The 25,525-nt window shown below is 53.7% G+C and overlaps 9 protein-coding genes across 9 annotated transcripts in view; 5 read left to right on the top strand and 4 right to left on the bottom strand.

Moving 5' to 3' along the window:
- Nucleotides 1–8,968, bottom strand: part of IUM83_18178 (Dynein heavy chain) — a gene marked incomplete at both ends in the record, with an annotated part of 31,201 nt that extends 22,233 nt beyond the window's left edge. The window contains one exon of the mRNA XM_067943161.1: nucleotides 8,478–8,968. Coding sequence (XP_067783704.1) covers nucleotides 8,478–8,968 — 491 coding nt within the window. The remainder of the gene's footprint in view (nucleotides 1–8,477) is intronic.
- Nucleotides 8,969–9,375: 407 nt separating this feature from the next.
- IUM83_18177 (Cytochrome b-c1 complex subunit 7) lies at nucleotides 9,376–9,687 on the top strand (the record flags this gene model as incomplete). The annotated part of the gene is made up of 1 exon (XM_067943160.1): nucleotides 9,376–9,687. One exon carries the CDS (start codon nucleotides 9,376–9,378, stop codon nucleotides 9,685–9,687), a length of 312 nt encoding a protein of 103 aa, XP_067783767.1.
- A 409-nt stretch (nucleotides 9,688–10,096) lies between these two features.
- Nucleotides 10,097–11,012, top strand: IUM83_18176 (beta-glucosidase btgE; the record flags this gene model as incomplete). The annotated part of the gene is made up of 4 exons (XM_067943159.1): nucleotides 10,097–10,400; nucleotides 10,460–10,647; nucleotides 10,713–10,826; nucleotides 10,914–11,012. 4 exons carry the CDS (start codon nucleotides 10,097–10,099, stop codon nucleotides 11,010–11,012), a joined length of 705 nt encoding a protein of 234 aa, XP_067783703.1.
- A 730-nt stretch (nucleotides 11,013–11,742) lies between these two features.
- On the top strand, nucleotides 11,743–12,162 carry IUM83_18175 (beta-glucosidase btgE; the record flags this gene model as incomplete). The annotated part of the gene is made up of 2 exons (XM_067943158.1): nucleotides 11,743–11,878; nucleotides 11,957–12,162. 2 exons carry the CDS (start codon nucleotides 11,743–11,745, stop codon nucleotides 12,160–12,162), a joined length of 342 nt encoding a protein of 113 aa, XP_067783768.1.
- A 201-nt stretch (nucleotides 12,163–12,363) lies between these two features.
- On the bottom strand, nucleotides 12,364–13,539 carry IUM83_18174 (Rhamnogalacturonate lyase A; the record flags this gene model as incomplete). The annotated part of the gene is made up of 2 exons (XM_067943157.1): nucleotides 12,364–13,245; nucleotides 13,330–13,539. 2 exons carry the CDS (start codon nucleotides 13,537–13,539, stop codon nucleotides 12,364–12,366), a joined length of 1,092 nt encoding a protein of 363 aa, XP_067783769.1.
- Nucleotides 13,540–14,892: 1,353 nt separating this feature from the next.
- IUM83_18173 (amino acid/polyamine transporter) lies at nucleotides 14,893–16,290 on the top strand (the record flags this gene model as incomplete). Its single annotated transcript, XM_067943156.1, has 1 exon — nucleotides 14,893–16,290. The coding sequence occupies one exon, from the start codon at nucleotides 14,893–14,895 to the stop codon at nucleotides 16,288–16,290; it is 1,398 nt and encodes a 465-aa protein (XP_067783770.1).
- Nucleotides 16,291–16,893: 603 nt separating this feature from the next.
- Nucleotides 16,894–18,420, top strand: IUM83_18172 (glutamate decarboxylase; the record flags this gene model as incomplete). The annotated part of the gene is made up of 1 exon (XM_067943155.1): nucleotides 16,894–18,420. The coding sequence occupies one exon, from the start codon at nucleotides 16,894–16,896 to the stop codon at nucleotides 18,418–18,420; it is 1,527 nt and encodes a 508-aa protein (XP_067783771.1).
- Nucleotides 18,421–19,531: 1,111 nt separating this feature from the next.
- On the bottom strand, nucleotides 19,532–20,983 carry IUM83_18171 (Amino acid/polyamine transporter; the record flags this gene model as incomplete). The annotated part of the gene is made up of 2 exons (XM_067943154.1): nucleotides 19,532–20,591; nucleotides 20,670–20,983. The coding sequence occupies 2 exons, from the start codon at nucleotides 20,981–20,983 to the stop codon at nucleotides 19,532–19,534; spliced, it is 1,374 nt and encodes a 457-aa protein (XP_067783772.1).
- A 1,621-nt stretch (nucleotides 20,984–22,604) lies between these two features.
- On the bottom strand, nucleotides 22,605–24,059 carry IUM83_18170 (Amino acid/polyamine transporter; the record flags this gene model as incomplete). The annotated part of the gene is made up of 2 exons (XM_067943153.1): nucleotides 22,605–23,495; nucleotides 23,562–24,059. The coding sequence occupies 2 exons, from the start codon at nucleotides 24,057–24,059 to the stop codon at nucleotides 22,605–22,607; spliced, it is 1,389 nt and encodes a 462-aa protein (XP_067783773.1).
- Between the last annotated feature and the right edge of the window lie 1,466 nt (nucleotides 24,060–25,525).

Below are 25,525 nucleotides of genomic sequence, written 5' to 3'. Positions count from 1 at the left end.
TGGATTTACTTCGAGAGCTTCTGGAATAGCCATCGCTCGTCTCCCCTAAGGCAGCTAGCTTCATCATGCACTTCAAATCTTCTCTAAAATCCTCAATGTTGTAATCTTTTTTCATTTCAATTTCAAAGCAGCGATATCCAGTCATAAAGGCAGCAAGTCGGGCAAGAGACCGTTTACCACATCCACCCATTCCAAGAAGCATTGCGTGACCTCGCGGCTGTACTAGGATCCGAGCGATTGCAGCAGTGTGGACCATGGCATCTTCAAAGAGAACCAGATCGAGAGGGGGACGGTATGCCGCTTTCAAGAGCGGGCTGGTGTTGTACGCCGCAATCTGTCCATTTAGAAATGCTTTGTAGCGCTCAAGATCACCGACTTGATCGTATCTAATGATAGAAGTATTCATGCTAGTCGTGGAGGATTCATTCACCTTGTCAACTCGTCTGGGGGAAAACAGCAGGCGTGTTTTATCCGGTCTTGCTGGGCTTCCACTGCTGCCATTGGGCTGCAGCTGGTGGTCGAAGTCCATCGAACTTTCCGTAACAAAAACATTGTTTATCGTCCAGGACATACCAAAGTTACGGTTAGCAATTTCCACTAAATGCTCAGAAAACCAAGATCGGTCTGAGTCGTCCATAAGCCGATCCCGAAAGACACGAATACCCTCATGTGCCCATAAACTCACCACCGTGTTTGCTGTAAGAGAGCTTATCTGCTGTGTACCACCGGGTTTGTTGGTGAATCCACGCGTACCTAGCACGATACCTTGCATTAGCTTGGTCACATCACGGAGGTTAAATGTGTAGTGACATTTCGAAGGCGTTGGTAGTAACCCCTGTACAACGCGTTGGAAGAGCTCGCAGGTAGCGTCGGCTGTCTGCAATAGAGTATCTTTCACATTTTTTGCGAATGCCCCGCTGCCACCACATGCCGCGATATGTACGGCAAGAATCGCATTGAATATCGCTTTCATCGCTGATTCGTTGCAACTTGGGAGGCAAAATACTGCACTAAAGTTTCGAACAAAGCGTGGACAGAGAGGTTGACGACCCCCGCCTGGTAGGCCACCAGATGCAATTAAGACAGAGTCCTTGACATCTTTCCAGAAAAACTTTTCGCGATCATAGAAGCCCTCAAGCTCCAAATACTGCCTCAAGAGCTCAATGACGGGCTGTGCCCCATGCTGTTCGATGCTCGGCATAGTGACATCATCAACGTAGACTACAACTAGCTGTTTGTTCACGGGTGCTCCGAGGAGAGTTCGACGCTTCTTTGCGAACTTGCTTTCAATACTTAGCTGGGCGCTATCACTTGAGGTCTGAGCAGATAGGTTCAAAACAAGCGGAAGTACTTTGCCGTGTGCGATCACAGACAATAACGATTCCGCATCGAAATCGGAAGGATCGATAGCAGCGGCGATCCGTGCATGCACGTCTAAGATGTGATTAACCAGAGTAGATTTCCCCGACCCTGTAGCGCCCGTCAGAAGTACAGGTCTTCTTGCATCGATCGCCATTAATTCAACCAAGTAGCGGTACTTCAGAATTTCTAAGGTTGGGATCAGAAGACGGCCACTTATTATTCGACTTGGTTGCTGCTGTGTCTGCTCAAGCAAAACACTAGCCCACGGCGAGAAGCTCAGGTACTGAAAATTAATGAAGAAATCATGGATATCACCGCTGGCTTGGGATAATCCAGCGGGAGTCGGAATTTTTCCATCCACTGACAGTATGTCGGGGCTCAAGTGTTGCTCGTTTGAGGAAATCAACTTGTAGAGAAAACTCTGGAATTCTCCCTTGAATCGATCAAGGTGCAGATTACCGCCAATAGCCCATGCGAAGCTGAAGATAAACATTAAGTCAATACACCTGTTTCGTTGTTCTTCCAACGACAATGGTACATCTGATGCTTGTGCATCTTCGGGGCCCGAATTACCGACTCTTAAAGTGGGTGGAGTAGTCGCAAAAAGTTCTGGAGGGGCTCGCTGAGCCAACAGTGCCTGAAAAATATGGCAAATCGAAGCGACGAAGGCCAAATCACAGGTTGCAATTGGAACCCGTGGTGTCGTATTCGATGAAGCTGATGAACGGAGAAACAATAAACCTGCATCCACAAATATGTCAAAGTGCTTTACAATACGCGCCTTGGTCTTGGAGCTTAATGGTATTAATGCTGCAGCCTTCTTTGGAGCTGACGCATGAGCCGGTGGTGCAGGAGACGATGGAGGAGATATCCCAGGAGCCGTCAGTTTTGTTGCCCACGTATCTACAAAAGCCTGCCATCCAAGACAATTAGAATGGTAATATACCATACCCAGGCGGCTAATTGTAGCGGGTGATGCCGCGCTAGTATCAGCCACTTCAAACAGTAGCTGAATCTTTGGTAGAAGTTTGATGCGCTCGCCATTTGCTAAACACAGCGTCATGTTATCATCCAGAACAGTATTCATACTCTCAATCCAGTGCACATCGATTGGACCATCAAAAGTGATCCAGTAAAAGGGTAAATTCCATGTCGAAGAATCACTATTGACCCCAACAGCCTGGTTTGCGTAGTGGCGAGCTAACATCTCCTCGTTTTTCTCCATAATACATGTTCGTAGTAGCTTTGATGCTAACCCATCAGTCCACTCGTGCGTAACAGGATGGAAGAAACCGTATAATTCAATCATTGAAAGAGCCTTCGGGTTCAAAGTGAACGAAACCACTCGCTGGAAACGTGTATCTGGGTGTGCGACTCGATCACGTAGAGCGGTGACAGCAGCTCTCAATATTTTCAGCGCTGTAGTTTTACCGCTACCTGTGGAACCAATTTGAACAACACCGACCCGCACATCTAACGTTGCAAACAATTGCAAAACTTTCTTCATCCACAACTGAGGACTCTGTAGGCCCTCACGTCGTAGCTGCTCATAAATTTCATTCTCTAATACGGTCATCCAATTCACAACGCCGGAAGCAGCAGACAGAGTAAATACACCTACTCCGTGAAGAAGATCATCACTTTCGCTAGCACCCAAAGACGTAAGAGTGTCTGGAAAGAGATCTTTCATAATGCCTTGGAATAATCGATTATCCTCGTCGGTAAGTTTTGGTGTGTTCGCACCAACCATGGCCTTAATTAAAACGACGTTTTCGTCACTGGAGTTTGCGGGATCAGGAACCACCCCGTTTGTTGCGGTTGTTCCGGGTGCACTAGCCATTGGTGTGGCCGCAGAGCGTTTAAGCGAACCTGCCATTGTTAGAACTGTTCTAACTGCTCTCATACCGAAATCGTAATGCGCCTGTTGGGATAATTGTTCACTACAAAGCTTGTATAATTTCGTGACTTTGCGTGATAGAGGTTTCGCCAATTGGAACCCTTCGGCAAAGAGTAAGATTTCAGCGATCAGAGCATAATCTGGCACCATCATTGCAACAGGTCGGAAAGAGACTTTCAAATTGTCTGGTAATTCGGTACGCCCGACATATCCTGGATTCATAGTAATGATAACGTGGTGCTCACGCAATTGAACGCATTGACCGTCTAGCAGGACGTCAGTTGAATTCATCAACCTCGCATTCCTCAGTACAGACATCTGTTGGCCCACCACGGACAGTACTTCAATGTCGATACGATTGAATTCGTCCAAGCAAACCCATGTTCCGGCTTGAATAACCCCGTTGAAAATACTTCCCATCATTTTACAACTCATCTGACTGCTGCAATTGATCACTATACACAAAATACCTAGCGCTTTCGCAAGGTCCTTCGACGTCTCGGTCTTACCCGTTCCAGCAGGGCCAGAGGGCGCTGCACCATACCGAAGCTCAAGCGCCCCAGTAATTGTCATCCAACAACGATCTGTTAAAGGAGTGATGACAAGACGACTACATGCTCCCATGTACTCATATCCGTACTTGATTCGGCAGTTAGCCTGCTGAATCTCGCACTCGTCATACTCGGCATACCATTGATAGCGAAGTTGCTGTTCCCACAAAAAATCATTCTCATCTGTCACCCTCTTTGCCACCAAAGACTCGACAATATCGCGGAAGTGGACATCTGTCGTCACTAAGGATACTATAACTCGGCGCTGGACAGGTGTAAGGGGTGTTCGCACCAAACGAGTCAAGTTGCTCAACTGCGCGCAAATAGTTTGATGCCAGAGGGATAGATCCCGAACAGGGTCCTGTGATCGAGAACGGAAGCAGAATTCGCACTCTTTTGCCCAAATAATGTAGGAGACAACAGCAACTGCTTGTGCCGGGTGTCGGAATAACCACATTTCCCGGGACGAATGCTGGTAGTCGCCCAGGCATATTTTCACGTGTCGATGAAGTGAGGTTTTCATGTTGACAAGCACGGCATTCAGCCAGTCTTCAACGTTTCCGCGAGCTTTCAACGCTCGTCCAAACGCAACACGCTCTCCTTCGGGGCTGATCATAGCAACAATATCCTGTGAGTTCATTGCTGGTGAGGCGGTCCCAGAGCTGTGATCATCACTTATATCCAGCTTCACCAACGCATCAAAACATTTTGGCAAGTGACGTTGCACTACATGCGGTTCCTTCGCGTGTGCTAGCATTTCCAATAACTCGTCATTTGAGATGAAATAGAAGCGCGGAAATGCTCGCCGCTTCATTTCCAGGTAGTCTTCTAAGGATTTTTCGATCCGCTCCAGCGAGGAGTTGTGTTTTATAAGACTCTCTAGAAGTGCTTGCCCAACTCCGGTACCCCCATTTCCCACACTAGTACCAGTATTAATACCGATCAGTACCGCTCCGGTGACTTTCAAACAGCTGCGCTGATCCCGTGTTCTTCGCATTAAGTCCTTCCAGAACTGGTTGATTCCCAGGAACACAGAGCCTTCGTTAGGGAGTTGCTTTTGAATATCGGGTGCTGAAAATATTGTTTCGAGGTGTATCCACTGCCTTTGACATTCGATCCAAGCATCAAGTGTTTCTTGGAATAATAGCAGCCGTTTCTGCCACATAAGTGCCAAATCCTTAATAGGAGCCAGAAACTTGGAGCTGAGCACCGTGGCCATGCTCACCAAGGACTCCTCTAGTGTCGTGTATATAGCCTCTAGTGATGCGAGGACATAATACTCCTTCGATTCCTTGTGGGGTTTAACGTCAAACTCAAGACGCTCCCATAGGGTGATGATTTTTGAAAGCATGTCTTTCAAAAGACGCTCTTGTGCTGCTTCTGTGGCAATGCGGTTGATTTGCGACCCAAACGGTGAGAGATGCATTTGAACCAACTCTCCTAGTGTCAACACCGGTGTGTTCGCCGACGCGCGATTACTTCCCAGGTGCCGGATCCCAAATCCAAGTAAGTCGCGGAGCTGGGAATAGTGGCGTTCTTCAAAGCTTGGAGACCGCAAATCAGTTAAAATTGGCATAGTGACTCGATATTCCTCCACGCAAGACCTTAAGTGCGCGCATAACGGTCCCATACCCTCCGACAATCGTTGTTCCCACCTTGTAATTTGAACGTAAAAGTGTTCGACTTTGTCTACGATCGTCGTGAAATCTATCTCCTCGGGGAATCGTTGCTTCTCCCATAAGGATACATCGCCACGCCACTCTCGAAACATCTTCCACATGTCACTTTTGAGTGCCAAGTCGGCTTTTAGATCGTCCAACTCTTCGAAGGCAGTACTTTGTGGTAGGCATAAAGTCTTTTCGTACTGGAAATGCAGCTTCACGTCAGTTTCAAGCTGGATGATGTCCGATTCAACACGCGTAAGGTAGATAATGGTGTCGTTGATATCAGATGTCAAGTCAAAAAGGGAAGCACTAGACAGAGCACTGGAGACATTTGTTAACTTGGAGACAAGACTGGGTAGTCGAGCCTCAAGTTCGATACCAAACTTTGCAGCATACTGTTCACAGCAGCTTTCAAAAAGCTCTACCGAAGCTTTTAACTGAGATTTCTTTTGCGTGAGAACAAATGCGTTCATCTGATCGGTGTCTGTCACCTTTACTCTGTACTCTTCAAGCAGATGATATAAACTTCGAACACATCGATACTTCTCCTCTAATTCATCGTGGTCAGCCTGAAGCTGACGCAAAAATGCCAGTGACTCTGAAAATTCCTCCACTGTTGTCGGGATTGTGCTGATACGATCGTTCGTGTTTGTCAACTCGTTGATTAGTTTGTCGTTCAACAAACGAAATACCACTGGGATGAGTTTAAAAAGACCATCCAAACACTTGCGTGGAGAAGGCTTTAGCAACGAATTCAACCCTGTCCTATCCAACAGCAATAGGCCGCACGATGCACTTTCAGCAACAGCATCGACCTCCAGCGCCTCCTGTATATATTTGTCCAAGAGTTCTCGGAAATCATGCACGTCAGTGTCTAGATAGCGTGATGGGTCGGATAAGTCCTTGCAAAATCTAGTGTTTTCTTGATGCCGTTCCAGAAAAATTGAGAGCTCTCCACAGTTATCCTCTGCGAGTTCGTAGGCGTCGAGAACAATCGAATTTATGCTTTGCAGAGTTTCGACGAATGTAACATCCTCCATAATCAGTATGTCCAGGTCCATGTTTCCGCTCGACAATTCCCCACTGTCATCATCTCCATCATCACCTTGAGCTCCTTCGTCTAAACTTGCCTCGACGTAGACCTTGAACATCGAGTTTCGTAAGAGCCTCTCGCGGTTAGTGACAGCTGATAAACCATTGAACACAAGGGTTTCTAGTTGCAACCGAAGTGTTTCTGTGGTGGGAGTGAATTCGAGCATATCCATAGCCTCTCCGGTCTCGGACGCTACTTCATGCCCCCTGATAATCGTAGGTGTGCAGCTTTTGCCACCAACACTATTAGGAGCTGTTCCAGACACTGTGCTCATTCTCGAAGCTCTGGGACGGTTTGACGGAAATAATTGGTCGGTAGTATCACTCTTCAAAGCTACATCGACGCGAATTAGGGGCTGCTGGGCCCTGAATCCAGACAGGCTTGATACGGTTACCTTACTCCGCATATCGTCGTCACGAGGACTTTCACCGCCAGATAAGTTGCCATCGTCACTCATATCACGGATAAAAGTTACCAGAGATTTTTTCAAGAAAACAGTGGACAAGATCGCCATTCGCAGCAGTGCGTCCGATACCAAAAACTCGACGACGCGAAGAAATTTTGTAACACGGCGGCACTGAGTCCTCATGGTGGCACGCTCGGTGTAGGTCATTGGTTTCTGCTCAGCCGAATTGTTTTCGCTCCGACTGACTCTACTTTCCTTCCTCCTAGATCCCGCAGCCGATGATCGCCTTCGATTGTCTACCGAGCTCTCAGTCGGCTTCGCTTCGTTGAAGCCAGTACTCTGAAGAAATGAATAGAGATAGTTCTCGCACGCATGCTTTGCAGTCATTTCAGAATCTGAAATAAAGTGGTCCACGAGTCGCTCCACCCGAATCTTTTGAGCTTTTAGGTGTAACGAAAACTCAGCCAGTGTGTATGTCTTTTGCGGTAGCTGTTGTTGCTCATTTTTTGCGTCCAGTGGCCAAGTAGAAGCCTCTCCTGGTTGTTCAAAATCGAATAATCGGGCTTCCTGAAGATTAAGACACGCATGCCGTACCTGGAGAAGCGCGTCATGTAGGTGGGGCAGTAGGATAAAAAGGTTGTTGTTGAGCGACACGAATGCGTCTATGCGCTTTCTCGTGTTCACAGCTCGTTTCCAGATTGTAAACCTCTTCCAAATGCGATATTTCTTGAAAAATGACAACTTAAGAACAGCACCAAACGGAGTGAGCAGTGTATACGTTACAAGACAGGCAATTTCAGGTTGTGACGGTCACCCTACCTTGATCAGGAGCGAGTAAATGTAGTTTTCACGCTCAAACCGTTGCAAAGGGAGGAATTCGACTCCGTCAGGCGCAAAATGGGTAACGCCAAGTCTGCTAACTGTAAAGTAGTCTTTAGGATTAATTCGCGAATGGTTTGTCACCTCCAAATTGTATGGATTCGATCCAACTCGTTTCATGTAGAAGAACGAATCTCGCGGCACAGCTCCACTGGGAGTAGTAACTCCATACGCCACAGCAGGATCGTCGTCCATACGATCAAGCCGTTGAGTAAATCCGTCGACCAGTTTTTCTGCTAGTGTCTTAACTTCGTGATGGCGTGTTAGTAGATCTCCACGCCGTGGAGAATCGTAGTCTGCTGACCCCTCTCGTCGGCTCTGGTTAGTTATTTCAGCTACAACCACACTCTCCGGTGACTCTGCTGTCTTTATCACTTGCTCCGCCCTTTCGTCACCCCCAACATACCCTCCGGGTCTCAAGTGACGTCTACTTCTCACCCCTCCGGGCGCCGTCGTCGCTCGTTGCGCGACGTAGTATCGATCTCTCGCACTGATGGGTTCTCTCCCAGGCACCAGCCTCTCGTTGCCAGAATAATCCCTCGCCGCCTTCGCCCCCGCAGACGTCAGCAGCCTCTTCCTCTGCGTCGCAGAAGCCGCCGCCGCCGCCGAGGACGTCGGTCGCGACGGAATGAGCACGGCCCCCGTCGGATTCACGTTGAGCGACGACGCCAGCGGCTTGTGCCGCAAGCTGCTCTCGTCCGCGCTCTGGCTGTCGCTGTGTCCCTCTCCGTCGCGGCGTTCTCTGGGCGACAGGCCGCTAGAGAGCCGCGCCCCGTTCACAGCCGGGAAGAGCTGCGCCTGCACGACGCTGCGCTTGAGCCCGCAGGCATGCAGCCGCTCTCCTAGAGAGGGCTGAAAGGCGTCTGTAGCATTAGTTACCTCCCGTCGCTCCCCGACGCCCGCGCCGCCTCGAATCAACGGCGTTGTAGCTGTCGGAGGCTGCGCTGCTGTTACGGGCCGCCGGGGCGTCGGCAGAGCGGCGGGGAGCACGGGGAACGCCGCATCCTGGTGCCGCCTCGAGCCTGTGGACAGCGGCGTGGGCGTGGGCGGACGACGGCGAGCGCCGCGGGTGCGCGGGCGCGGGGTGCCTGGGGCGGGGGCGCGCAGATCTTCCATCGGCCGCAGAGTGATTGTAAAGGGCAACGTTGAAGCGGTGCCATTGGCGTGTACATGTTGTACAGATTCGGTGGTGATAGCTTGTACCGTTGTGTGGGCCACAGCGACCATCCTAAAATGTACTGAATCGGAGTCGGCAACCAGCGAATCACATGACGCCAGATGCTGCTGTCCTAACCTGAACAGGCTAACCGCAGTGGAGGGCTAGTGGGTTCGCTTTCAGTACTGCTTCGCGCCCTGTGATTGGCTGAATACTAACCTAGAGCAGTGGGTTATTGCTCTAAAGCAGTGCTTGGCGACAGTGCTTTTGTGCGGTGGTGCGCCGCTCCCCTCAGAAACGCGACGCCGCCCCACTTACATTCCAGCCGAGTCTCGGACACCGCCAGAAGCTAAGCCGTCCAGCAGCCATGAGCCTCATCTCCAAGGTCGCGGGTCTGTACCAGAAGTCCGTCAGCAAGTCCTTCGGCATGTACGGCCTCAAGTACGACGACGCGCTCGTGGACACGGCCGCCGTGCAGACGGCGCTGCACTGGGTCACGGGCGACGACTACCAGGCGCGCACCAAGCGCATCGCGCGCGCCACCGACTGCTCGCTCAAGCGCAGCTACCTGCCGGACGAGATCCAGGCCATCCAGCGCCCGCTCGACTTCTACATCAGCGACAAGGCCGTGGAGGCCGAGAAGCTGGCCGAGGAGCGCGCCGAGCTCACGCGGTGGTAATTGGCCCTTCGCCCGCCCTCCACTGCTGCAGACAGAGACACGGGGAGGCAGCTGAGCTGACGCGGAGCGCCGTCTGCAGGTAGAAGTCAGGCGGGGGAACACACGCACAGGGGACAGGTTGCAGCCGTCAAGAAGGTCTCGTCTCTCTCTCTCTTATATGGAGGGAGAATGGGGTGGAGGAAGGGGTGGAGAGAGGAGAGATTCTCTCCTCTTTTACCACGTGCAGAACAGAACGGAAAACAACAGAAAAAATGGGAAGAACCGAAGCTTTTAAATGAACGCCTGTGTTCTGCTGGTGAGGCTGGCTGGCTGCGTTGGCATTCTTGTGGAGGTGACGGTTCCAGGTGAAGAGTCACTTTTGTTTTGGTAGTGCAGCTGTCTGGTTGTCTTCAGGTTGCTGCTGGCAAGGATGTTGGCCTCTTCCACGTGGTCGGCTGCAGGCGCGCGGCCCCCGCGGCCGCGGCCGACTAGTGCGAAGCCTACGACCTCGAGGAAGGTGCTCAGTGCTCGGCCGGAGTTGGTATCATACAGCAAAAATAATGATCTCGAGGAGGAAGATGAAGACGAGGAAGTCGTTGAAGACGACGATGGGGATGACGACGGGGGAGAGTTCGGTGATGCAGCTGAACGAGAGCACAAACTGCGGCAACAAGTGAGTCGGCAGCAACCCAAACAGCAACGTCGACACTGGTCTGGTAAGGTTACGCTGCCAGGTACGCTGCTTGTTCTCTTCCTGCACGTTGTGCACGAGCTAAGTCGACAAAATCGCCAGATGCCAAGTTCCGATCGAAGCCCAAGTTTCGACCATCGTCCGCTCCAGCAGGGCGGCCAAAGTCAGCATCAATTGCACGCAACGCTCAAGACGACGACGACAAGCCAAAGCGGTCTGCGGCGTCGATCTCCATCGCATACCTGCGCGCGGCTGCTGAGAAGAAGAAAGCGCGTGACCGAGAGTTTGCCGTACGTGCTACACTATTCCGTGGTGGCACGTACCATTCTGTTTATCTTCATTGTTTTGGCCATAGCGAGAGCTCTTTCGTGAAGAGAACGAATTCAAGAAGAAGATATCGGTCAAGATTGACCAGGCGAACAAGATGATGGCAGCCACCGGTAGCGCCAAGTCGTTTGGTCCAGCTCCCGTACGATGCATGGGCATGACGGACATTGCTCTTTGGTGACGAACTCACCTAGCTCGCACTGTTGTTGGCTGTTTGGTGTGGTTTTAGGACAGAGATGGTATCCACATGATCAAGGTCACGGACCCCGTAGGCGGCGACCGCGTCATTTCTGTCGAGATTTTTCATATCCTTCTCCCGTTTCGTTGATGCGCATGCACTACATTCATATTCATATCCACGAAGTTCCTTAACTTTTTTCTTCTTTCTCACTCCGCGAGTTCGAGCAGCTAGCGACAGTTCCTCTTGGCCAGACCATGCAGCTCCATGCATCACCGGCTGCAATCAACAACACTCCCAGCAAACAGCCCGTTGCTACGTCATCCCGGACGAAAACTTCGTTCCAACGCGGCAGTCTAGCTCCACGATCGCGCCTGGGTGCTCGACCGTCCAGTGCCTCACGCGATCCCTCGTCCGACGCCGACGGCACTCGCTTACGAGCAGCCAAGATCAAGCCTGCCGACCGCTCTCAGGTCCAGGAAGAGCTACGCAGCGTGTTGGAAGGCACCATTGAGCTCACGAAAATTCTGCAAGAGCAGCTTCACGAACTCAAACTCAAGGGTTGGAACGTAGCACCACGTTCATAGAGAACCAGCTGGCTACTGGTGAATCTTGAATCCTTCGTGTTCAAGACAACGCATCAAATATAAGCAGGATACTGGTTCCACACAGTAGCAACACTTCATCTCCAACGGAAATGTTTCGGGGGCGATGTAGCTGCTGAGGTCGTCTGCTGCGTTCCCTTTCGACTGTCTGAGTACCCACGTCAACATTTTTTTGTTTTTGAGTGTCCACTTCGGTTGCTTCCTGAATAGCTTTTGGCTACATTGTGTACTTCACATTAGAAAACTGTACCAAGTAGCTGCTCGACCTGAGCACGATGGACTCGCAGGGGTCGAACGCCGAGCGCACCGCGCGATACCTGCACGAGGAGAAGCTGCGCAAGGAGCAGGATGGAGATGCCAGCAAGAAAATGTCGTGCCGGTGGTTCCTGGACCGGTCGTTCTACTGCGTCAGTACGTGACGCTCTGCCTGCCAGTGTGTGGAGGAGAATGCAGTTGGCTGACGAGCGCTCTGCGATTGCTCTGTGGTAGCGCCCGGCAACCAGATGGAGCACTTCTACAGATACGGCCAGGTGGACGAGTGCAAGTTCACGTGGAAGAACATGTACCTGTGCTACAGAGCGAGTATGATGGACGAGGAGAAGCGCCAGGACTTCCTCAAGGACACGCCGCTGGACGCGTCCAAGGGCCCGCACTTCACGGACGTGTGGGAGAAGAAGGAGACCCCCAGCTGGTAGAGCAAAGCAATGACAGACGCGGTAAATGTCTCGAAGCTGGACGCTCGAATTTCACTCACTAGATAACTCTTTCGGGTCTTGTTCGGAAGCTAATGTGCATGCGCTTGGCTGGACTCTGCACTGCTCCGCCTACCTTGTGCCTCCGTGCTTGCTTATTTGACTGACCGACCCACCCCCACATCAGACTGTTCACACCTTTATCTAATCCTTAAGCCACTCCTCCATGCCATGCAGGTCGCCAGGCAGTGCTGACGGCAGGTTCTGGTCGTCGCCGTGACCTATGGGCATCGGCAGCGAGTCCAGCGTCGGCTCTAACAACACATCTAACGGGTCCAGGACGTCGCCGCTTGAGTTTGCTGAGAACGGGATGGGCTCGTTGGCAGCGACGCTGCCGTTGCTCCCCGTGCTTACCGGCGGTGCAGCGACAGGAGAGGCTGTCTGGTTTGCGGGCGAGTTGGCGCCTCCACCGACGTTAAAGCTCCGCATGGAGAGCAGATCCAGCTCGTTCTCGATGTTCTGCGTGAGCTGGAAGTCGAAGGCTTCGGTGGAGAGCGGCGGCAGGCCGCCGAACGACTTCTTGGAGTTCACCTGCAGGTTCAGCAGCGTGTCCAGGTCCCCCGTCTCCTCATAGTGCTCGAAGGCCTTGTGCAGCGCCGAGTCGTCCGACGCAATGAGCAGCATCTTGAGTGAGTCCTTCTGCTCCTTGCTGATCTTACCGCTGGCCGCCAGCTTATTCACGAGCCAGAACTTGGACGACAAGCTGCGTCCTCTCTTGGACTTGCGCGAGTTGCCACGCGACGCCCCCGGGGATGCCGTGGGGGGTTGCATCTGGCCCACGGGCTTGACGATGGGCTTGATCATAGGCTCGGGGGTCACTTTCGCCGCCGCGTCCGCGCTCCCGGTCGAGTTCAGATTGTCTGACGGCGTGAGCCCCGCGCCAAAGTCCACGGGCACGTCGAAGTCCAGCGTGTCCATGATGTCCAGCAGCTCTGGCGGGGGCCCCGTGGTCTCATCGAGCTGGAAGCCCTCGAGGCTGAGGAGGTCTCCGTCGCGGATGGACCGATCCAGCGCGTTCTTGCGGATCTGCCGGCGGCGGTGGCGACAGCAGACACAACAGACGGATTAGTGAGGGGGCTGGAGGTTGGAGGCGGAAGATTGGGGGCGTACCACGACTCCCTTCTCGCTCTTGGACTTGGTCGGATGCAGCAGCACCTTGCACTTGGCCAGGATGCTGGGCGCCGGGTCGTCGTCCGAGTTGGTGATGACCTGGTAGAAGTCGCTGAGCACGCCGTCCCACTCGAGCGGGCGCTGCAGACACACGAGCGACGTCACGCCCGTCAGCGGGTTCAGCAGCAACACGCGGATCACTTCGCCCATGGCGAGCGTCGGGCGTCTGGCGGGCCGGTTTCGATTGTATGCGGGTTTGAAGTCGCGCGTTCTTGTGAGGGGGAGGACACGGAAAAAAGCCAGATAAATGAGCACCTGTGATTGGCCCAGAAACGGGAAGAAAATCACCGATTGGTAGAAATACAAGGCAGCGTGGGAATGGCTACATCACCAGTTGCCCCTTGAGGAGGGCAGGATAAGAAAAAGCACTCGAGATTTATAATAATACGTGACTCAATTCAGGGACCAATGGCAGCTGCCAGCGCTGCAGTTGGCTGGGGGGGGGGCAACGTAGTAATTGTACTGCCGTAATTGTACTGCCGCGCGCCGCCGTCACGTCCGCGGCGCAGCAACGTTGTGTGGAATGTACACTCGTGCATGAGTCAATCCGCTGGGAGCGGGACCTCGACGGAGGTTGGTCGTGTGACAGCAACGCCGCTCATCTGGATAGTCACTACTGTATAATATGTAGGCGAGTTGCGGGGGCATCGCAAAGCGCAGCCATTCGGTCGCCTATCCTAGCGCGAAGAATGGGCGAGCTACTTGTACAGCCGCTCTGGAGGCACGGGGGACGCGAGCGAGACTCGGCACCGCGGTTCACCGCGAACTTCGCATGGGTGGTGTCGATCCGACTCCGAGCCTTCGAATCGCTTGGTCGACAGCTCGTTTGACGCTCGTCTCTCTCATGACACATAAACGTTGTCGACAATCGCCGTGCTGACGCGAGGAACGTTGCATCGAACGAGCACCACCGCACCAACGAAGTTAGCAAGCCTGTTTGCAAGCTTGCGTGTACATGTACTCCCAACATGCCTCGTTAGCACTGATCATCTAGGCTCCTCGTGCGTCTAGCTTCCAGTTGCTAACGCACTCGACAGTTTGCCGTGCAAATTTGGGTACAGTACCATTCTGGAACGCAGCAACCGTAGTTGTCGTGCTTGGTAAATCGGCAACAACCTCTTGACGGGGCGATAGGAGAGACAGTGTACTGTACCAAACCTGTTTCCACGACGGTCTCCAGCAGAATGGATAGACATTTTTGCCACGCTCAAAGCGTGACTATATCATCAGCATTGTGATTGCTCAAACGCTCTAATTTTGGTCCACACAAATCCCCACCGAAATTATAGTCGGATCATGTTCTGTTTCTAACGTTATTTTCGCTATATCGAACGACACAAACTGAAATAGTCCACACAAAAGATTTGATCCTCGCTGCGTCGTCGTACCAATCGTTGGATGCCACGCACTTGGCGATGCTCATGACCATGTGACAGCAACGCTGTCAGGCATATCTCGTCTTGACGGCCAGATCTTCGAACAGCAAGCACCAAGCGACCTCCGATGACCGACGCCGCGCGCTACGCCAAGGCGCCGCACCTGTGGGCGCTGGGCGTGGGCGCCGTCGTGAGCGGCGACTTCTTCGGCTGGCAGTCGGGCCTCGTGGCGGGCTTCGACGGGCTGCTCATCATCCTGGCGCTCGTGACTGTGCTGTACGTGCTGCTGTCCTTCTCCATCGCCGAGCTGTCCACGACGGTGCCCGCGGGCGGCGGGCCCTACGTCTTCGCGCTGCACGCCATCGGCCCGCGCGCCGCCTTCTTCGCCGGTCTGGCCGAGAGCCTCAAGGTCGTCATCACGTGCGCCGTCGTGGTCACGGGCATCAGCTCGTACATGAACCAGCTGCTGAGCCTGAGCTCCGACTACGGCCCGATCTGGTGGGCCGTCTTCTACGTCATCTTCGTGTCGCTCAACATCGTGGGCATCGAGATGACCTTCCGCGTGCAGGCGGTCACGACGGTCGTGTCGGTGATCATCCTGCTGGTGTTTTACGTTGGCGCGGCGACCAAGGTGTCGTATAGTGAGTGGGTGTCGGCTGTCGACTGGCAGTACCCGAGTGGATGGGATGGAGCGGTCAAGGGCTATTCGTTCGCGCTGTGGTTCTACCTGGGTATCGAGGAGCTGCCACTTGCAGTCGAGGTGACCATCAACCCGGAGCGGAATATGCCGATTGGGCTTATGACGTCTATCTCCACCCTGGTCGTGCTGGCGTTTTGCACCGTCATCTTCAACTCGATGATCTCCCCCGGCGCTGAAGAAATCTACAACAGCTCGTCACCGCTGCTGACGGGGTATCAGAGTGTTTTCGGGGATAACAGCACCACGTCGGGGTTCTCGTGGATGCTGATTCTGGGGCTTATTGCGAGCTTCCACTCGTTCGTGTTCTGCATGGGCCAGTTGCTGTACGCTATTGCGCGCGATGGATACTTGCCGCATGTCCTGACGACGCTGCACCCGACGCGAGGCACGATGTACGTGTCGTTGATCACCGGCAGCTCGATCGGCTTTTGCGTTGTGCTGGTGCTGCACTTCATCATTGGAGACACGCGCCTTGGGTCGGTGATGATCAACCTCGCGCTCATTGGAGCCGTGATCTCCTACTGCTTCCAGCTGACTTCCTTTATCCGGTTACGCATCAAGGAGCCGAATCGCGCTCGGCCGTATCGTAGTCCCTTCGGTGTTACCGGCGCCCTTGTCTCGTTGGCGCTCTGTGTGGCGGGTATGGTGTCGATTATCTACAGCGGTGTGTCAAGTTACGAATTCCTGGCGTCTATCATCGTGGCGATTCTTTATTTCGCTATTGGCGCGGTGTACTTCTTCATGCGCGTGCAGCCGCGTATCGAAGCAGCCCCAACGCCGAAATTGCGCGAGAACTTGCTCAGCAACACCTCGCCCAAGGTTTGAACCTTGATGCTACAATACGAGTCAGAGCTCGTCGTTTACTGCCTATAGATACCGTAGTTGTTGCTACCTCATCGATAGCCGAGTGGCGTCAATCTAGAATACTTTCACTTACCAAATCAATAACAACGACGCTAGATCTGTGTTTGCTTGCCTGCACAAGCACCATGTGACGAGGCATTAATCGCACTGAAGTTGAAGTGTGGCTTCTAAATCGTTTGGAGGCGGGTCAGTATCCGTCGGCAGTATGGAACATGCTTCGGCTTGACCTATTGGCGCTGACCAGAACGCGAAGGCACCATGGCGTTGCCGATATCAATAGGGCTGGGATTAGGAATAGTTGCGCACATCGATATCGAGATTCGCCAACACTGAAGGAATGGTTATGAGCGCAGGATATTCATGAGATCGTGCGACGTCCAATTTTATGAGGACAATTCTGTTAGCTCAGCTGCAAAAGCACGCAACATCAGCGAAAATAAAGCACACATCGCGTACAGCACGAGGTCATGTTGCAGGCATGGCCGTGGTCAACCACTTTCAGTTTTACTGACACTTTCTCAAGCTACTAGCGGAACTTTCCTGCGACTTCAGCCTCCCGCCAACATGCAGGTCAACACGATCAAGACCCCGCGTGAACCGAATGAGATGCTCAACGAGTCGGAGCCAGTGTACGGCCACCCCTTCATGTGCAACAACCTGGCAACGGATACGTTCCCACAGCACTCGGTACCAGCTCGCGTGGCTCACCAAATGATCAAGGACGAGCTCGCGCTTGATGGCAACCCCAGCATGAATTTGGCATCTTTCGTCACGACGTACATGGAGCGCGAGGCGGAAGAGCTCATGATCGAGGGTCTTCGCAAGAACTATATCGATCTCGACCAGTACCCGCAGACTGCGGAAATCCACAACCGTTGCGTGCAAATGCTCGCAAACTTGTATCATGCCCCCCTCGATGAAGGCGTGAAGGCTACCGGTACGGGTTGCATCGGTTCGTCCGAGGCGATCATGCTAGCCGGCCTCGCCATGAAGCGCAAGTGGAAGGATCGCCGTATCGCCGCGGGTCTGCCCTACGAGAAGCCCAACATGGTGTTTGGCTCCAACGTCCAGGTCTGCTGGCACAAGATGTGCAAGTACTTTGAGATCGAGATACGTGAGGCCGACGTATCCCCGGACTGCTTAGTTCTCACAGCAGAACGAGCACGTCCCCTGCTGGACGAGAACACTATCGGGGTGGGTGCAATTTTAGGAAGTACTTTCAACGGCGAGTATGAAGACATCAAGGGAATTCATGACATGCTGGTCGAAGAAAACGAGCGGAACGGGTGGAATATCCCGTTGCACGTGGACGCTGCTAGTGGAGGTTTTATCGCTCCATTTATCTCGCCAGACCTGTTGTGGGACTTCAGGTTGCCCAACGTCAAGTCGATCAACGTCAGTGGCCACAAATTTGGACTCGTGTACGCCGGAATGGGCTGGGCAATCTGGCGCGAGAAAGAAGACCTCCCTGAAGATCTGGTGTTCCACGTCAACTACCTGGGCGGAGACCAGTCGTCGTTCACACTCAATTTTTCCAAGGGTGCCGGCAACGTAGTGGCGCAGTACTACAATTTGCTGCGGTTCGGCTTCGACGGCTACCGCCGTATCATGGAGGCTAGCATGGAAAACGCTGCCTTCCTGCGCAAAGCTCTGCTATCCACGGGCCTCTTCAACATCGTGGACAAGGCCCACATGCCTCTAGTCGCGTTTTCACTCAAGGACTCGTCCAGCTACTCCTGCTTTGACATCCAGGAGAAGCTCAAGGGCCGTGGCTGGATTGTCCCGGCGTACACGTGCTCGAAGGGAGCTGAGGGGCTGACGATCATGCGCGTGGTCGTCAAGCAGAATTTCTCGTGCCAAATGGCTAAGATGCTCACGCAGGACATTCTGCACGCAATCTCTGCGCTGGAGCAGCACTCGCGGCTACTGCACGTGTCGCCAGCGAAGACAAGTATGGCCACCAGTAGCGTCGCAGTCCACCCTATGCCAACCGTTGTCAAAATCAAGCACACGAAGCTCGGATCTAGCAAGGCGGGCAATACCTCTGCCAAGGGCCCCAGGCATGTCACGCACCTCAAGCTGTGCATCTAAGCCACTTCAACACAACTTAGACAGTAGCGCGTCTTGAGGGGGTCCTTCAGCCTCTCGAAGCCAAACAAAAAGCAGAGCCAGCAAATTTTTGCATTCGTTTTTATCTAATAGATTATTTTGATTCTCTGTGAAGTCGAATATGTACCCCGTCAAGCTCGACTCCTCTGGCTTCTTGGAATCTCTTCCTCATCTTGATGACAAAGGAGCGCTGCTTTTTTGTTGTTGATATATCGTCTAAATGTACAAAAGCGAAAACTAAATTAGACGGATCGCGAAACGCAGTTCGCAAAACAATACAATACACATTAGTGTGACGAATGAACCTAATAATGGTTCTTGAGATTACCGTGTCTTGGGCCAGCAAACTGCTTTGCTAACAGCTCGATACTCTGTTTCGTCGCAACGCACGCTACATAGGAAGCGAGTTGTAAATCTCGTTCGGCGACAAGGTTGCGTAGCTCTGCTGTGTCGCGTAGCACACTTTTGAGAGCCGCCTGTTCAAACCCGCAATTCCGGGTCCGTAGCCGTTTAGGGTCTTCTGCTCATTGAGCATGGAAATGAGTCGGTTTGTTTCTTTCTGAGTTGCAGTCTGGTCTCGCTTCCTCATTTCTGCAAGCTAGCACATCGTCGTGACATGCAAAGGTACTGAAATTGCAGTGGTTCGACATGCGGACGTAGTCCGTTCTATCTTCGTTGCGAGCGGCCAGGTACGCTTTAGCAAATAAATATTTCTAGCTGTCAGGCGAGTGCGCGTTGGCTTGGGAGTTTCCCGATGTCTTGCATCATCTCACCTCGGAGGACCTTGTATCTACGCGCGTGCCAGACGTAACGAAGCCCGCATGGCGCTTGTGTCCAGCCACATACATGTTGCATGTACCACAGTAGGAAGAGGCATACCAATTCTTGTGATCGTATAACTTCAACATGCACCGTTTGATATTAATAATATACCACTGGTACACTCATGGCAGATGAGATCTGTTCGTTACGTGCAGGATGTTGGTTATGGTAAGGAGAATAGTGAAACATGCTTGATTGTCTATCGAGACCAAACCTTCCAAAGGTGAAAGATACTACGACTCGCGATACTAAAAGAAATTTGACAATCTGCTTACACCTTGTTGGACACGCGCGAGCTCATGAGGTTCTCGCGGAATTCCTTGGCCGACACGGGGCCGTTGCCCACCTCCAGGCGAGGCTTCACGCGGTACACGAAGTACACGGCGCCAATGATGAAATAACCGATGGCCACCAGCACCGACGCGAGGAACACCCAGCTCGAGGTGCCGCTGTAGATGATGGACACCAGCGAGAATATGCACAGGATGATGCAGACGACTGCACCGGGGATACCGAAGGGGCTCTTGTACGGACGGGGACGCTCCGGTTCTCGAATACGCAGCATGATGAAAGCCGCAAGCTGAAACAAGTAGGACACGATGGCACCGATCAGCGCCAGGTTGATCAGAACGGAGCCTAGACGAGTGTCGCCGATGGCGAAGTGAAGCACGATGACCAACACCAGCGCGATAATACTTCCAGCGATCAGCGACACATATGTCGTTCCGCGCGTCGGGTGCAGCTTGGTCAAGATGTGGGGCAGGTATCCGTCGCAGGCGATAGCGTAGAGCAGCTTGCCCATGCAGAACACGAACGAGTGGAAGCTCGAGATCAGTCCGACAATCAGAATCCACGTGAAACCCGAGGTGGTGCTGTTGTCGCCGAACACGGTCTGGTAGCCAGCAAGGAGCGGCGACGAGTTGACGTAGATCTCATCGGCGCCGGGGCTGATCATCGAGTTGAAGATGACGGTGCAGAACGAGATGGCGATAAGAGTGATAATGGAGGTCACGAGGCCACGGGGCATGTTCTTGGTGGGCTCGATCGTCTCGTCAATCGCGAGCGGCAGCTCCTCAATGCCCAGGTAGAACCACAGCGTGAACGAAGCACCTTGAAGAACGCCGTCCCATCCCTTGTAGTTCCAGTCGCGGTCGACCACCCAGTCCTGGTACGAGATCTTTGTCGCCGCGCCGACGTAGAATACCAGCAGCACGATCACCGACATGACGGTGGCCGCGGCCTGCACGCGGAAGGTCATTTCAACGCCCATGATGTTGAGCGTGACAAAGATGAGGTAGCAGGCGAGCCACCAGATCGGACCAAAGTCCGAGCTCACGCCAACGATCTCAGCGAAGTACGAGCCGATACCCGTTGCCGCCACTCCCGTGGTGACCACAACCTTCAGACACTCGGCGATACCAGCGAAAAAAGCCGCCGTCTTGCCGATACCGTGCAGAGCAAACACGTATGGACCTCCACCATGCGGCACGGTAGCCGACAGCTCAGCGATGGAGAACGACAGCAGCACGTACTGCACCGTCACCACCGCCAGCAAAATGAGGAGACCGTCGAAACCGGCGACCAGCGCCGCCTGCCAGCCGAAGAAGTCGCCGCTGATGACGGCGCCTACGCCCAGCGCCCAGAGGTGCGGGGTCTTGGCGTAGCGCTTGGGGCCCTCGCCCTCCACAACCGGACCGTTGATACTCAAGTTCGAGACGCTCATGTACTCGGATGGAGATGAAGTCGGCGGTGTGAGCAGAGCGAAGCAAGTTGACAAGTGAGGAGCTCTCCGATGCGGGGAAGCTGAAGCTATAGAGCTGCTGAATTCTACTGCAGACTATTGCACCGTGAGGCTGACCCCGGCACAGATGGCTACGCTCGCTGCTGCAAAAGTCGCAATGTGCGAGCGTACGCGGGTTCCGCAGATCAAGTTCAGCGGCGCAAAGTCAACTTTTCAAATCGGCAAGAGCGCGCAAACTGCAACGCGCGCAGAGAGCGGGTGCGGATCAAAGTGATTGGTCCGTTTGAATGCGTAGCGCGACTGGGATTGGCTCATGAGCCACGTGTTTTGAAAAAGCCGGACCACAAGTCAAACGGGAGGGCTGCTGATCCTGCTGATGCAGGCTGCGTGGCCTGCTTGGCGGCGTTTGCAACGGCTGCATGGTGCACTTCGAGCACTTCAACACCGACAGCCTCTGATTGACGACGCGAAGACTGAGGCTCTTTTGTTGTTGCTGCCTTTGCGAGGCAACAGGATGGCACGTTGGTTTCTACATGAGTTGGTTGAATCGCTTCAGTCACTGTTGTGGCGCCACCTGCTGTCGGAGGCGGGCGGAAAACCCCTACACGCTCTTGATACGGGAGTGCGGGACACATCAGCCGGCGGTTCCTCTCTTGGGCTTCATGAGCTGGTCGCTACGTCGGTACTCGTCACCACAGGAAGTGGCTCACCGTCGCCGTGGGTCGGCTGATGGGCATCAGGGCAGAGACCGGATCTCCTACCGAGGTGATGCGCTTATCGCTAATTTGTCACGGGTGCCGAAGGCAACGGACTGAGTTGGTGATGTTCTCGAGGTCTTCCGAGTGCCGGCTGACTGGGATCTCAGCGCTCACAGGAGGAAGACGGTGCATTCTCTGCAGGTCATCCCGTTAATCAACTTGAATTCCTTTCGATGCAGGGCATGCACATGCAGCTTATTTGTACATGTATGACGATGATGGAGGATAATGCTTGAAGAATTTGCAGCGGACAGCGCACCAGAACTCCAATCCCCCGCATGTGAATGGAAATCGTTAGTAAACTGCTCTGCACCTACACTTTCGCTAGTTGGCATCGAGCCCACCGGAATTTGACGGAGCCAGCAACGCGTGCTTCGTCATTCGCATGTGATTAAAAAGATAATTCGAATACATGTAAAAAAAAACTTGCAAGTTGCCCAAACTTTGGGCCCCAAAGAGACCCAAGACAAAGAAAACTCAGGATGAATTTGACATGCGTCCTCAGCTTGTGTCCACTAAACATGGTGCGACCATTTCCTCAAGCTTTGATGATAAAGGACTATCCCTTGGCGGCGCTACCAAGTTGGTAGGTAAGTTCCACGACGACAGCACAACTGAAGGTAAAATCGAGCACTAACTACCAGCAAGAGCAATAAAATGCCAACCAGGGTGTAGTGAAATATGGTAGGCGCCTTGATTGTTAAGATCAAAGCCCCTGAGGCTGAAAATACTAGTACGACTTACGCTACTTCGAAACAACTCCGTTCTACGACGTTCAGTGTAGGAACCATCGCGTGATCGCTACCTGCGGCTGTGGATCGTGCCACGAGGCTCCGATGCACCGCTTACACCTTGTTGGAAATGCGCGAGCTCATGAGGTTTTCCCTGAACTCCTTGGCCGACACAGGGCCGTTGCCAATCTCCAACCGAGGCTTCACGCGGTACACGAAGTACACGGCACCAAGCGCAAAGTAGCCGATAGCGACCAGCACCGAAGCCAGGAACACGTAGCTCGAGGTGCCGCTGTAGATGATGGACACCAACGAGAATATGCACAAGATGATGCAAAGCACCGCGCCAGGGATGCCAAAGGGGCTCTTGTACGGACGCGGGCGCTCAGGCTCACGGACGCGAAGCATGATGAAAGCCGCTAGCTGGAACAAGTACGACACGATAGCGCCAATGAGCGACAGGTTGATCATCACGGAGGAAAGTCGGGTGTCACCAATAGCGTAATGCAGCACGATGACCAGCACCAGAGCGATGATACTTCCCGTAATAAGAGCGACGTGGGTCGTTCCGCGCGTCGGGTGCAGCTTGGTCAGCATCTGCGGCAGGTATCCGTCGCAGGCGATAGCGTACAGCAGCTTGCCCATGCAGAACACGAATGAGTGGAAGCTCGAGATCAGTCCCACGATCAGAATCCACGTGAAACCCGAAGTGGTGCTGTTGTCGCCAAAAATCGTCTTGTATCCCGTCAGCAGCGGCGAGGAGTTGACGTACATCTCGTCGGCCCCGGGGCTAATCATCGAGCTGAAGACCACCGTGCAGAACGAGATCACGATCAGAGTAGCAATCGAAACGATGAGGCCACGGGGCATGTTCTTCGTAGGCTCGATCGTCTCGTCAATGGCAAGCGGTAGCTCCTCAATGCCCAGGTAGAACCACAGCGTGAACGAGGCTCCCTGCAGAATTCCGTCCCAGCCGTTGTAGTTCCAGTTGCGGTCGACAACCCACTGCTGGTAGTCGATCTTGGTGGCCGCACCGATGTAGAACACCAGCAGCAGGAACACCGAAACGACTGTCACCACCACCTGCACGCGGAACGTCATCTCGACACCGACGATGTTCAGCGTCACGAAGATGATGTAGCAGGCGATCCACCAGATCGGGCCGTACTCGGAGTCGACCCCAATGAGCTCGGCGAAGTACGAGGCGATACCCGTGGCAGCAACGGCAGTCGTCACCACCACCTTGAGGCATTCAGCAATACCGGCGAAGAAGGCCGCCGTCTTGCCAATACCGTGCAGTGCGAACACGTAGGGGCCTCCACCGTGAGGAACAGTGGCCGACAGCTCAGCGATGGAGAACGACAACAACACGTACTGCACCGTGACGATCGAAAGCAGGATGAGCAGACCGTCAAAGCCCGCGACCAACGACGACTGCCAGCCGAAGAAGTCGCCACTGATAACAGTGCCGACACCCAACGCCCAAAGGTGCGGGGTCTTGGCGTAGCGCTTGATACCCTCGCCTTCAACGGCCGGGCCGTTGATACTCAAGTTCGAGATGCGATTCATCCGGAACGACTGCTTGGAACAAGGTCGGCGGAGGTGTCGGAAGTGGATCGCTGTAGTGCGCAGTAAATTGCAAAGTGAGCGATCGAGAGCGCCGGCATCTTTCGGTCTCCGAGCCCGCCACCATCGAGGCCGGACTTCCAGGTCTACGACCTCTCCAGTCCGGGCGCAGCGGCAGGTCAGGACACAGCTGGGCTGTCCTCCGGCGCGCAAAACGAGCAATGTGCGAGCGTACGCGGCGGCAAAACTGCGAGCGTACGCGGCCGAGGGCAACGACTGCAACCAGTACAACGTGGGGCCCGCAGAGATCGGGCGGTCATTGGCCGCGCCGGGTGCGTCGGCACTCGGCCATTGGCAAACCGGCCAGCGGTATCAGCTCGCAATGCAAAAACTGCGCGAAAGTCAAACCGAGATTAAAAATGCCCGACCTTCTTGCAGGATGCCCCCGCTGCGGTGATGAAGGCGTCGTGGCGACCTACAGACATGCCGACGCGCAAGTAATATAGCTCTACATTTCGCAGTGGGGGCTGCAGCAAAGTGCTCTCGGCTGCAACGGGTTGCTACGATACATGTACATTTAGCTGAGCCGGACAAGATGTTGGCGTGAGCCTGTCTCAACCCCGTCTGTGGTCCTGGTTTTCGATGCCATTTCAGCCTTGCGCAGAATCGGGCGAGATGCTGGTGCATCGAATTCCTTGCGGGTGACCGACAGTGATCCAGCTTTGAACAGTGCTGCGAGTTCACGAAATCCACAGCAAGTGCAGTGTATTAGTGTGCAGGCTTCTTATGAGTAGAATTTGTAGTTTTTTGTTGAGGATTCTCCGCACTTTGCCCGGTCTGCACGGGCGAGAGATCTCTTTGAAAGAGTCTTTCGGTAGCTGAGCTCAGGCACCGGCATGCACTGCCGGAAGCGCAAGGTCTCCTCGGTCAGAACCAGGCGTCTGGGGACCCACTTGAAAAAACATACGGACCATCGGGGATGCTTAACGGAGATGCTCGCGGACTCAGCCGAGCTTCGGCTCTGCGGGCAAGTTTTAGACGGCAAGTGCTGCGCGTTTCGGCGAGCTCATCTGCAAGTTGCAGACTGCAACATCGCGGCTTCAACGAGCGGTGCTGCCAGTTGCGGCCTGCGGGACGGCTCCATCGGCGACTGAATCGCAAGGTGCGAGTCGCAACGTAGCGGCGTCCTTGCTTGACGCAAGTCTCATGTTGAGCGCGCATCCCGGTCCGTACACACGAGAGATGCCGCCCATCAAAAAGAAGCTTCAGCAAAGCGCATCCCAGTGCTACATACATGTACGCGGGGCGAATTCTGGTGCAGTTTACAGGATGCTCCCATGAGCCGAGGCGCATGAGCTGAGGCACGACCTCCTCCCTCTACTGAAAGATGAAGGACCGGAAATCACCACAAACGCTAGAAGCAGAGGGCTATGGCTGAATTGCCGAGCAAATGCGGTCTTGAAGTGCGC

The sequence above is a fragment of the Phytophthora cinnamomi genome, assembly GCF_018691715.1.
Source record: "Phytophthora cinnamomi strain GKB4 chromosome Unknown Contig96, whole genome shotgun sequence".
NCBI classification, from domain to species: domain Eukaryota; phylum Oomycota; class Peronosporomycetes; order Peronosporales; family Peronosporaceae; genus Phytophthora; species Phytophthora cinnamomi.
This window is presented reverse-complemented; position numbering and strand designations above follow the sequence as displayed.